The following is a 13,795-nucleotide window of genomic DNA, read 5'->3' on the forward strand; positions in this document are numbered from 1 at the left end:
AGATGTGCATTATTTTTGTATAACAGCACAAGTAGTTCCACCATAAATAACATGAATGATAGGTTAATAGTAATGCACTCATTTTAATGCATTATCGTTTCTATAGTAACAGCTCATACACAGAGACTTGCATGGCAGACACTCCAAATAATCTAAGACTAATAATAAACAGATTAGAAAAGGTTGTTGTTTAACAATGTAATATTTATAATTTATCTGATAAAGTTTTGGGGTTTTAGTAAATGTTTATTTAACATGTATGTAAAGAGTCCCAGTTCCACTTTCCATTTTCTCTGTAAAATGACAGGCTGCACTTTGTGGGTTTGTGTGTGCATGTGTGTGTGTGTGTGAGAGAGAGAGAGAGAGAGAGAGAGAGAGAGAGAGAGAGAGAGAATGACTGCTTATCACCTCTATAACATATGTGAGAAAATTAACCAGACGTTCCACAACTTTAAGGGAAACTATAAACCGTTGAACTGTTAAAATGTCTGACGGCTGGGTGCAGCATGCATTATTTTCGTATACTAGCGCAGTCTGTCCTGTGTTATTCCTTATTTGATATGATGTTAAACGTTGCTGTAGATTGTGAGAAAAGAAGCTAATGCTCTTTTTTTATTTTTTATTTTTTTTGGAGCTAAACATCAAAATCTGATAGTAGATCAGTGGTTAGCACTTATGACTGAAATCTTTATTTCACCATTGTAACCACTACTGTAAATGCAATGTCCCCTTGTGACGTCATCGCGGCATTCAACCGAACGCTCCTCATGGAAACGACAAAAATGCAGTGCCATCCAATAGATAAGCACCAGAGTCGCTAAGTACATCACAATCTTTCCCGTATACACATATTTAATGTTTTTTAGTGTGGACTTTTCCATTAAGGCTTCTCTGTTTAATCATTCCCAATAATTATGCCAGTACGCATTAGAAAATGTGGAGCTCACGCAGACTGTAAACAAAGGAAAATAGTTACCAAACACCACAAGTCTAATGAATTTTGTTTTGCAGGATGTGTGGGGGCCAAACATGTCAACGTGGACTGTTAATCATTTATTTGGTCTTGTCCAGACAGTTTAAGAAAAGACCCTTGCAATAAACTGAAGCTAGATTTGCCGAGGGTAATGGAGGGCTTGAGCATACGAACGCCATGATGTTTGGACTATCCCACTTTCCGTCGGAGGAGGGGGCAATAGGTGTTGCCTGCTCTTTTCTTCAGATGAGCGCGCACACACATACACATTGAGCGGCCCACAAGTCTGAGTTTTCACTTGCTCTCATCTGTCTTGTCGACACACACTCGAAATTCACACTTTCCTCGCTGTATAAAGGAGAACCGACGCATTAAAACAACCCCGCAACCATGAGTGTGGAAGGCTGCACGAAATGCATCAAATATATGCTGTTCTTCTTCAACTTTATTTTCTGGGTGAGTGCTTGTTAGATTTTTATAACGGATTTGTGTGTATCAGTTGTCTCGCATGAGCCGTTAGAGCCACACCGTCATCATGTACACAGATACTAGCTTTTCAAACAGCCAGAGTGAGACTGATATAAGTAGCTGGTTTAAGGGGCGATGTTGTTTATTAGGTTTTAAACTGGAATGGATATAACGGGTTTTGTTGTTCTATATATACACCTGTGTATAACATAATAGTGAGACTGCTGTCCGTTAATGTCGAATGGTGCGCATTATTTCAATTCCTTAAATTGTTTTTGTTTTTGTTTTTTTTGCTTTTTAAAAATAAGCTGACTCAGCCTTGAGTCTGAGGCTTGACAGAGTAGAAAACAGAAATGGTTTCGCAGTAAACATGGTGAGGGGTTTATTTATTATTTTTTACATGTTACACAAAGCTGTGGTGTTTAAATGTCGTTGCATGCTGAATAAATGTAAGGGGTGTGTGATTTTGGGGTTATAAACCACACACACACACACACTGTAAAAACAAACCAAAAAAAGGGTTGGGTATCATGTCATGTGAAGCTGCATCAGAACTTCCAGGCTAAGAGAGAGGTTGGATTTAATTTCATTTAATTTTATTTCATGTGAATGAACTTGTGAAACACGAGTCATATGATTTTTTTGAAGTTGTTTCGGATTTGTTATTATGAGACCATGTTGGAACATTTGTTTCCAGTAGACACCATTTTTTGTGCAGGTGAACGCCTAAAACCAGTAATCTTTTAAATTTGTCTAGGAATGAAATGATCCCCAAATGCTGTTGTATGTGTGGCCTGAACAAGTCTTAAGAATGAGCCAGTTTCAGCACTTACTTTTAATTCATAATAAAATGACGAATTGTGGCCAGATGTTCTGTTTAAAGAGTTACATGAGTCATCAGCGGGACTGTGGAAAATAACCAAACACATGAAAACGACCTCAGAGTGTGAGGCTGTTTTTCCGCACACAGATTTAGCCCCGGATCAAGCGTCCAGCTCAAAAACGGCACTGTTTTTGGAGATTCTTTACTCTATGACTAGACTTAATCTCTGGCATGAACACGCTTACTGGAAGAAAAGCGTAGGGTCTTCCCAAACATCGGAGAGGAAGTAGCTGAAAGTAAACCACACACAAACAGACTTTTTTCATTTATGCAACCATGTCCACAGTTGGAAAAGAGGTAGGAAGAGATAAGAAAGTCTTGTGGTGTTGGCAGGTCTCTCGGAGATAGATGATCACTACAGTACATTACAGTATATAATTGTGTCCATCAGTCTACACGTTGATGGATTTCATTCATTTATCTTTTATCTATACTTTCTCCCTAAGGGAAACATGAGACCGGTTGTGGCTAGGAAGATTTGATTGATCTCTTATCTCAAAATGCACAACAAGTTTTTCTAGTGGATGTGTACACTAAAACAGAATTCATGATCCATGTCCTATATATTCCATTTTTTAAAAAAAAACCTACTTGAACATCTTTAAGCAACAGAAACATTCATCGAGGGGGGGGCAAAATTCAGAACATTATAGAACCATCATGTTAAAGCCAAGGTCTAGTTCTCAAGCTTGAAAATGAAAGAGTAATTTTGAGGTGTGGTCTGTTTGGAATTGTGGTCATAGTGCTTTTGGCGCTAGCGTTGGCATGCCAGAGATTTTACAAACCCCTATCAGTGAGTCACAGGATAGAAATAGAGTCCACTGTGACCCTGACAGGGAATAGGAGAAGTCCAGGAGGGGAATGTCTAATAAGTCTCATCAAATTCATTATAGACGGCACTTCCCAGAATGAACTGGGTATCCAAGAAAACATTGCAACAGGATGTCCTACATTTTGGGTAGGTGTAGGCCCTCCTTACATCTGATGGAAATGGTTCATGCCAGCTCAAGGCTGTTTTAATATTATTTATTCTACAAAAGCACGGACAGACCTGCACGTTTATCTTGATGATTGCTGTGCCCTTATTTTCTGGAAAAAGAGCATGTTGGTTTGGGTGTAACAGGGAATAGTGATGATTTGATTTAGCCTCTTAACTCCTGTTGATTCTAATGGAGAATTCAGTTTGTTTAAGCTAGAGGTTCCTGCTTCTCATCCTATCACATTCAATCTAGTGATTGCCTAATGGCGTTGTATCCGTCTCTGAGCAGAGACAGGATATCAGGCTTTCCCCAGCATTAGAACAAGCAAATGACACTATAGGACTGAGACTGACACACAACTGTGTGTGTTTTAACTTACAGTTGATTTTAGTATTTTTTTTAAACCTGAGGTGGTTTAGAGGCTGGGAAACCTCCGTTCCACATAAAAGCAGGGACTTTGCTTTACTGGAGCTCAGGTGTGAACCACACTGTTTGGTTGGACTTGTCCGGTCACTTCCTCTTTTAAATTGTACAACGCCAGGAAAGAGTTGTGGTTAACAGAGAGACTGTGCTAACTACGACGGCACGCCTTCTATAAATATAGGCTAAAGAAGGCATTCAAATGCAAGTGGCTAAAACTCATATAAATGCTGTAATTTAGCTTTGACCAAAAGTCTGCGTCTGAACCCAGTGTCGATTAAAAGTTAAGAACCACCATGTAATACATTAATTAAAAAAAGTACGTACTCGAGTGAAAAACGCCCAAGAGCATAAATTGAAAAAAAAAGAGCGGACATGCAACACTCATCTGTTGCTCAAGTATATACTCTGTATGGGCGTTGCCCTTCTTTAAGCTTGCTGTCAGTTACCATGGTTTCATTACTAGTCCCAGTGGTGTAGTATGGTCAGATAAATGCTTGCTGCAGATCTTGTGCAAGACCACCCACTTGACCACAAATTAGATGGCTTACTGCTAAAAATGAGACGTCTTGCCCATTTTGTCTACAAATCAAACGTCCTAAAATAGAAATTGTTAGAGAAATTGCTTGTGTATAAATTGGAAAAACAAACAAAAAAGTCATATTTGTAATTTGGTTAAATCTCAGACAAACTTTTAGCAGCTTGGAAAGTCTTGACTAGGAGCTAGGAAGCAAAAAAAAGTTTGACAGTAGGGGAATGAAGGAGTGTATGACCTTCCACTTTTTACTACTGGTAGTCTCTATAGTTGAATGCCTCTCATTTCTGACTTTTTGTCGTTGTTGTCCACCACCTGCTTTGCGCCATGTTTACTCTACGACTGACTTCCGGCCACTTTCCAACACCTGGGTGTTGCTGCGAGTGTGTGGTAATGGGATGTTATTACTAGTGTATTATTTAGTGCTTAAGAACAGGATACTCTCTGGGTTAAATGTACACTATGAGGCAGATTAAAAGGAGAGGGGAATATTATGGTCTTGGAGATATTTTAAGCGTCAGACTAAAGAAGCTTTTCCGCCATCTTGTTCAGTCGTTGAGATCTATGTGCACACTTAACTGGAAAAATTAGTGTCTATCTATTTTGTTTCCTCCACTTAGACGTCTAATACCTGATCGTATCATCTCGTATTATACAGCCATCTTTCATCCAGCTTTCACCTTGCAGAAGAGGTTTTAATCTCAGTAGACGTACTGAAATAAATAATGCATAAGTAAAGTCATTATCTCGCTGTTTACCATTAATGACCCATCTGTATTGACTAAGACATTGAAAAAGCCACACATCCATCCACAGCTTCCATGGGTGTGTAATGGATGTGTAGTGTAGTTGCAGCAAATTGAACTCAGAACACACTTTTATTGCACACTTGTATATGATCTTGATATAAAAGTGCTGTCAGTGATAAAATGCTTAAGAACTCTTTTTGATCATGGTGGTGCACTTAATTTTACTGCATCAGAGCGGTATAGATAGAGATGGACAAAATGATGAGGGGAAACATGTTAAGTTTCCACAGTTGTGTTAAATTAAAGTCAACGTGTCAGATGGGTTTGTATTTGGTCTGGATTTATTTTTCAGGCCATCATGCAGGCCTACAGTTTCACTTGCTTTCTCCACCTCTCCTGAGCTTTCGCTCAAGGTGTCCAAACACACCTTGCGTTGTTGGTTATAAATTAAGCGTGATGCTAACCTATTTAGCTGACAGCATGATGTGTCAGTCAGTCAGTGTATTTCACATCTTCATTCTCTTGAGTACATTAAACAAATAAGTAATATTGAATGGAAATTTGGAAACTTATAGGATGTAGATTGGGAAATGTTTTCCATTCAATTTTTAAAGCATTACACAGCTGCAGTTTACACCACTAGTTATGAAGATTATGGGTGTTCATACCTTACCTTCCAAATTCATTCACCCTTGAGTTGAATTCATACAATCATTTTAAACATTTATGCGTTTTTGTGCAACCAAAAATATCATAATATCTGAAAAGGCAGGAGACAAATTCAAAAATATTTACACCATCTTACAAGAGGTATACACATACCTGAGAGGGAGGGGGAGTGGAAATATTGAAAATGGTGATTAGAGTTAAAAAGTTTACAAATAATGATGTCATTAGATAATTTGAGCTTTGAGAGATTCTTCCTCTGTCACATGACATGGTCAGTTTAAGGGCATAACTCGGCCATTTGCCATTTCCTCCACAGCTGTTAAGGCTTGCTGGGTATGTAAAATTACGCCTTGGGCTAGGGTTACAGTTGGGCAGCAGGCGGTTATTAGGTGGTGTGTGTTTGCATGAGTGTGTTTGTGTGAATTATGGGAATCCCTAATGTAAAGCGTACATTGGAAAATCCAGAGCCTCTAAAAGCATCCCAAAGAGACAGCTAGAGTGTTAAAGCAGAATATTCCAGAAATGTAGTTCTCGATTGCTCCTCATATAGCAAGATTTTCCTCTGATTCGTATTTCATTTTGAGTTTCCTATTCACACATTGGCTAGATACTCATGGACTTGAGTCTTGTTGTGACGAAACATGACTGAACATGGGTTAAATGATTGTGTTGCTAAAGATGATTGTAGTTCCCGGTAGGCCTTGTTTACCCAGTCACTGAGCAACGGGTTGCCTGAGCTCTGGTATGGACCAAAATGGAGAGCTAGCAAGGGGGGAGGAGCCGTATAAGAGAGTCTCTATATCAGTCCCACAGACACTTACTGAGATGGTTTCAAACCCTTAGATAAGTGGTTGAACTTTATCTCTCTCCGGGGACAGCAATCTGGCATGGCAACTGTTCAGATTACAGGAACGAATCCCTTTCATTTGCTCTGATTCCTTCCCTTTTTCCAGAGGTACACTTTCTAAAGTTTTATCATTCTCCTAAAGGGAAAGCATTTCTCATAGCCATACTTGTGCTGGCAGTTCGGAGCGTGTTGTAAACATGAGCGGGGAAATGAAACTGTCTAAACATGTAAACTTGTTTTATTTTGGTTGCAACATGCTAACACTAGGATTAACGTTAAAGCCCTGGGAGGGGAAAAGTCTTGTCTTCCCACCATGTTTCTCGGTTCATATGGTGCATAAGAGCGGGAAAATCCCTTCAGATTGGACCTGTGGGTGGATAACTTTCATTGTGCAGCTGTTCACAGATGTGTGCGTGAGAGAGCGAGGGGAAGGCAGGGTTGGTGATAGAGTGGGGGTGGGGAGTACTTACTGGATCTTATAACGAGGTGGGCAGAACACAAGAGAACATAATGGGGAGGAAAAAAGGTAGCAGCTGTTTGTTTTCTGAGCTATTCACGAAGGATACATTTACATGACAACGATTTACTAAAAACGAAAAGTTTTTCCTTTGCATTTTTGAAACGTTTCGTGTACAGACGGCAACATTGTCAAAACAATCCCTGTTCACACGGATCCACGTAAATGACTAAAAACGCTGTATTATGCATGCCAGGCCAGTAGTTGGCGATGTCACTTTGTAAAGAAACACTACGTGCCTGCGCACATAAGCATTCTTCCACAGAGCGGTACATAGACACCGCATTGGCCCGTTGCTGGAATACGTCATCGTGTCGGCCATATTGATCCAGGCAAGACTGTCCTATATTCAAATACAAGTAAATGGGGAAGCTGCGGGGGGTTTTTTTTCTTTCTTTCTTTTTTTTTTTTTTTTTTTTTTTTTTTTTTTCCCCTGGATAAAAAGCACAATAACGTTTACATTTCTCAAACCATTTCAGTGGTTTATGATCTACGTGGAATACAAAAAAATCTCCAGTTACTTAGAATCTCTATAGTTAGACTTGGAAAATTATTCATTGCCATAAGTAATTGTGAAAACTCATGCTTATCAATCACAGATTTGGCTTATTTTTCTTGGTTTAATAAATGCTGAGCCGTCCCTAATGTAATATCATTTTAATGTACAGGAAATGTGCATAATTTTTTTTATTTTATTTTTTTTCAATGTGTAAATGGACTTTTATGTCTTCAACTCCATGTTTTAGCTTTTCTTGTGCTCCAGGTCAGATTTCTGTTACCAAAGCTCGTTCATTTTTAAATATTGAAAAAAGTACTAATAACTGACCATCATTGTACCAAAATGGAACAAAATCAGCAAACACAAATCAAATAGTGAGACACTGGCAGACAGTCCTCGTTCTGTATTTTATTAGCGATGAAAGGATACAGATATACTCAAACAGACTATTGCAAAGATAATTATAAGATTTTGAGTACCCCGTGTCGGCATAGATGTGGGTTAATAATTTGGCGTATGTAACAAATGCGTCTCCGCTGGTCATAGTAGTGATGCAGTAAATCTACACTTTGCTGGAGAAGCACAAACACAGTCCTGTGGTTTTTAATGTCTCATGCGTTGTTGAAGTATTTGCACGCATACCTATAGACTGAATACGTAATACGCACACCTATGACGTCATCGTTTTCACAAAGTCTCGTTTTTGTACGTTTACACGGAGACTATAACAGCATCGTTTTTAAAAACATGCATTTTGAAAGCCATTTTCAAAAGTTTGTGTTTTCAGGCCACAAAACGCTGTTGTCGTGGGAATGAACAACCAAAACACAAAGTCTTCAGTTTTTAGTTGAAAACGTTGTCGTGTAAATGGCTCCGAAGAGCCTGAACTCTGAAATCCTGCTGTAAACTGCCACTCCTCTAATTCCCAGTTCTCTGCTGAGAATGGTGTGCTTGGATCTCCCCTCACTCACTCACTCGGCTAGTGAGCACCCGCTGGTGTCTGGACTGTCTCAGATTCCCTTTATTTGTGTCCTACATTCCTCCACAGTGTCTGTACACTCTTGACGAGGTCCAGCTGCCCCAGTAGTGCACAGCCCTGACTCGATGTGACAGTGATTTATTTGGAAACAGAGGCCCCTTTCCCGCTTCTAATAGCCCTCACCCATACAATACCACTCATTGTAGTGAAACTTTTAAAATTGTCTGACGGAGAGCATTTGACCTTTTCTTTTTTTTTTCAAGCCCTAAATAAGGGTGTCCCACCTTCAGAGTTGGCCATTTTGTGCTTCTTTGGCCCTGAGCAGAATTTTCCGGTTTGCTCTTTAAAAGGCAGAGATCTTAAACTGAGGAGGAACGTAGAGAGCTTGGCGTGTGTGTTCAGATTCATAAGTTTGTGCACAGATGTTTTTTCCTTGTTTATATGAAGTTCTGCAAGACTCCAAATGGCAAGGAAGATAACAGTGAAAGGAAGATCAGTGGGTCACTCAAACCTGCTGACAGAAAGATACCAACATAACAGGTTTTTCAGGGAGAAATCTGGGAAAGGTCTGGCAAAGTTCATGTTTAGAATTTGTCAATGTTGCTGGTTCCACACTTATAGGCAAGCTGAACTTTGAACTTTGACCCAAGCCTACTTTCAATGGATCACTTTGACAAAGAATGGCCAGAAGTCTCATAACCTCCCCCCCCCCCCCCCCCCCTCTCTCTCTCTCTCTCTCTCTCTCTCTAGCTGGCTGGATGTGTAATCCTGGGCGTCTCTCTGTGGCTCCGTCATGACGAAAAAACCAGCAGCCTGTTGGCCCTGAAGTTTGAAGGCACAGAGGCACCCAGCACGTTCTACATCAGTAAGGAGTCTCATATTTTCACTGTATTACTATCACCTTAATCTGAAATCTTAATACTCTTGACTCCTCCTCCTCCCCTCTGGTTTTTCCATCCATTTTCTACTGCACACATTTGTTATAGTTACTGGTCCTAGAGATGTGCATAACATCAACATTTAGTAGTTTATAGCTCCACAGTTCACTTTGCAGGGAATTCTGTAAAACAAGATCTTGACCTGCAGTTTTTGTTACTTCTTTGAAGCAAATGTCTCCATGTTTTCTCTAGAAACGACCAGTCCTCCATTTAGACTCTGAAATAAACTGTTCCTGTAGTGTTGGTTAAATAAGTGGTCCTCAAATTATGTACCTTCAATTATTTTTAAAGGTACACAATCACCTGCCACTTTAAAAGGAACACCTGTACCCCTGCGCATTCACTCATTTATCCTAACATCATTGGATGTTTTTGTTTGTTTGTTTGTTTTTCACACCATTCTGTGTAAACTATGCAGAAAAATGCGAATCCCAGGATTTTGGTTATTTCTGAAATACTCAAACCAGCCTGTCTGGCGCCAACAACCATGCAACAGTCAAAATTACTGAGATCGCATTGTTTCCCCATTCTGCTGTTGTGAGCATTAACTGAAGCCCTTAACCTGATTCTGCATGATTTTATGCACTGTGATATTGTCACGTGATTGGCTGATTGGATAATTGCATGATTGTGTAGGTGTGTACACCTATTAAAGGTGTGTGAGTGTATATTCCCAGTTAAGTGTAAAATATACCTATTAAAGCTATATACAGTATCTCACAAAAGTGAGTACACCCCTCACATTTTTGTAAATATTTGATTATACCTTTTCATGTGACAACACTGAAGAAATGACACTTTGCTACAATGTAAAGTAGTGAGTGTACAACTTGTGTAACAGTGTAAATTTGCTGTCCCTAAAAAAAAAAAAAAAATAACTCAACACACAGCCATTAATGTCCAAAACCACTGGCAACAAAACTGAGTAAACCCCTAACTGAAAATGGTGTTGTCACATGAAAAGATATCAAATATTTACAAAAATGTAAGGGGTGTACTCACTTTTGTGAGATACTGTAACTGCCATTGATGGTACTACCCCAGTGACAGAAGTAAAGGTGCTAAACTGTACTTGTACTTGAGTTTATTTGAATGCCAAAGTTGAGTACAGTTCAAACTGAGATACTAAATCCATTCAGTGAGGAACACCCCCAACACACACACACACACACTTTTTCACATGCAGCCAAGAGTGTACTTGTTCAGGCACAGTGCAACAGTTCATCTGGCAGTGACATTAAGGCACTTCATTGTGTTACACAACTTATACTGGATTCGCATTTTAAATGTCCAACCAATTCATGTTACTTTTAAAAGTCAGAGATTGCAGAAGGTTCCTGATTCGTTTAAACCATGTGTTTTGTTAGAGACTTTGTCCAACAGACTGCTTTTGTAGTTTCAAAAGAAATTACACCAGAAACCTGTGCAGACAGGCATAATCGTAACCATTGCACATTTCATTGTCCCAATACGACTGCTTTGCTTTATTCAACACTGGATTTGTGTTCATATTATTTGTATTTTCAGTCAGAAAGACTAGACATCAGAAGGTAATTTCAGTTAGTGACTGGTCCACAGGTGGACTGTCCCACCACATTCCGTTTCATTCTCTGTGGGAAAATATTTGTTTATTCAGGAGCACCCTACATCTGCTTAACGGCAGGGAGTAACAAACGAGCGAAACAGCATGCCAGCGAGGTAACCATAACATTCCTGACGAGGAAATGAAACTCAGCACCTGATGTTTCAACAAGGTTTAAACTGTCATGTCAGTATGATGCTTGTGTCTTGACTACCCAGTAAAATGTGTTGATATGAACCTTTTCATATCATGACTGTTGCATAATAGTTTATGATGTGTTGGAATGATGACTTATCAGGTAGACGATCGTTCCAGCTGTTGGTTGTTTTTTGTGGCTGACTCATAAGTTTTTAATCTAGTATTTTAAAGCGAGTCCTGGAGCTGGGCAATATGACAAAAAATATCATATCGTGATACTTGAGGACATTTCTACCATACACAATGTGCATCACAATCTATAGTTAGCTAACAAACTGTCGGCAAAACAATAGTTTGCCTACAAAGACAAATAAAATTACATTTTTAAAAAAACGTTAAATCAACAGCATCCATTCGGTACCATTTAAAAAAATCAGCATACCAACAATATCGTATTGTAAAGTGTATTGTGTCTATCATTTATCACAATATCGATATTATATTGATGTATTGCCAAGCCCTAGCGAGTCCTTTGTGTATGGCATTTGGATAATGTAACGTTTGTGATTCTAAATGCAGCCAAGCAAGTCTTACAACATCTTACAAATTAACATTCAGCACAACATGCAGCGAGAGGATAAAAACTTATCAAAAGGTGAAGGCCTAGGAGAATGATCATTTCTGTCTAGCTTTGCTTCTGTAATTTATTTAGGAATAAAATAATTTGTATTAAAAAGTTCATTTTTATGTTTATATTTTCAAATAGTACAGAAATTCATATTTGTCCTAAATAAAGAATATACCTCATTTGTGTGGTGGTGGTGGTGAAGATTACTGTCAAATGGACTCCTGTGCTTAGGCCATTTCTAATTATATAGGGCTAAACTGGCCTTTGACTAATTGACTAGTAGTTCAGACCCACCAACTAGTCAATTCTGTAAATAATTATTAAAGACTCTACACATACTTATTTACTTGGAGATATTTTGTTACACAGCATTAGCACTGTTGCGCAACATTCCAACAAAAAAAAAAAGAGGAATTTGTAAACAGCGCTGTTTAATCTGATCCCTGCATCTCCAGATGAAAACATTACTGAGAAGATTACATTATTATTACTAGCTTTGTTTATTCATTTTTGTTTCGGAAAAGAGTTAATTACAAGAATCTGATAAGGCTGTGTCTAAGGCTGTTCACTTCTGCATAATTTTGATTGCTGTAGCTGATGTGGTTCCTTCATCAGGTTATATTCTAAACCTTGAGTTCCACTGTAGACTGTTATGTGTTGGGATTTAGATGAGGCTGGTGGTTAATCTTGCATCAGTCATTGCATAATCATTCATCTTGAATCATCTACACTTCCTCATTATGCGAGACAAGCCATGTTTTTTTGTGACACTATTTTTAGTTTGTTGTTGCTATGTCTATTTTTTGTTCCCAAATGTATATGAAACGAAACATATTTGTATATATAAAGATGTTCCATGTTCATTTTCTCACTCAGATTATTTTCTGAAAAGATCTTACTATGTACTGGCATTCAGCTTGGAAAAAAACACAGCTCAGAGGTTTAAACAGCATTAGTCCAAGTATTGAAGCTAAATAAGTAAAGTTAGCTAGGAATTTACATCTAAATTATAAATCACATTATATAAGTTAGTTATAAACTTTTGTAAATAGCTAAATTGATGATAGATATTTAATGCTGGCTAACGAGTTACACACAAACTATTAATACATTATTTTAGCTAACTAAAAATCTTTTTAAATAACAGTAGTTAGCTTTTGATGGCTAACAAGTTACCTACCCTCCCCTTTACACATGATTTATATTAGTTGCCTTTTCAAATAGCATTAGCTAAATGGGTAGTTAATAAATGCTAGCTAACAGGTTACATACACACACCCCCCCCCCCCCCCCCCCCCCCCATATACATCACTTTATATTAACCACCTAAAAGCAAGCGTTTTAAATAAGCTTAGCTACATAGTCAGTTAAGTAATGCTAGTAATGCATTACTTTATATTAGCTAGTTTAATTTAGACAGTTCACCTAAACTTTGTAAACATATTCCTCAGTTGAAGTGACATTTCTGTCTGACATTTTGTTTCTGTTTATCATGGTACTTTTGCAGTGAGGGGACACTAATACTAATGCTAGTGGTATAGTATTTTATGATCATGTGCCTCGTGTTCAAAAGAGATGTAATGATCTCACTAATTGATTTTATCATAAAAAATAGAGATTTTTTTTTAATGTGTTAGTCACTTGAAGCTTTCAGTAAACTGACTCACCACCTCCCATGACTGATTTTTCCAGACTGATGAAATATATACACAGACATCAGCTTTTTCATAATTACACCACATTTCTGAAGCACATTCATTCACTTTTTTCCCCTCATCACACACTTTGACCTACTCTTTTTTTTTTTTTTTTATTGCTGTGCTTTGGAGGAATCTTGGCCCAGTTTCCAGTGTTTTCCAGTGTGACTACATTTCCTGCCTTATGGAAAACTCCGTTCCTCACAAATCCACACGCAAGCCCAAGTCTTGTTAATTTTAGCCTTGTAGCTGAAAGTGCATGCTGCTAGTGGCGACAAGGAAGGACCTGACCA

General features: G+C 38.4%; 1 protein-coding gene across 1 annotated transcript in view; it reads left to right on the forward strand.

Annotated features, from left to right (window-relative positions):
• Nucleotides 1-1,285: 1,285 nt before the first annotated feature.
• The window catches only part of cd81a (CD81 molecule a), a 30,903-nt gene continuing 18,393 nt past the window's right edge, over nucleotides 1,286-13,795 (forward strand). The window contains 2 exon segments of the mRNA NM_001200307.1: nucleotides 1,286-1,429; nucleotides 9,270-9,384. Coding sequence (NP_001187236.1) covers nucleotides 1,364-1,429; nucleotides 9,270-9,384 — 181 coding nt within the window. The 5' untranslated portion in view covers nucleotides 1,286-1,363.

The sequence above is a fragment of the Ictalurus punctatus genome, chromosome 27 (assembly GCF_001660625.3).
Source record: "Ictalurus punctatus breed USDA103 chromosome 27, Coco_2.0, whole genome shotgun sequence".
NCBI lineage: Eukaryota > Metazoa > Chordata > Actinopteri > Siluriformes > Ictaluridae > Ictalurus > Ictalurus punctatus.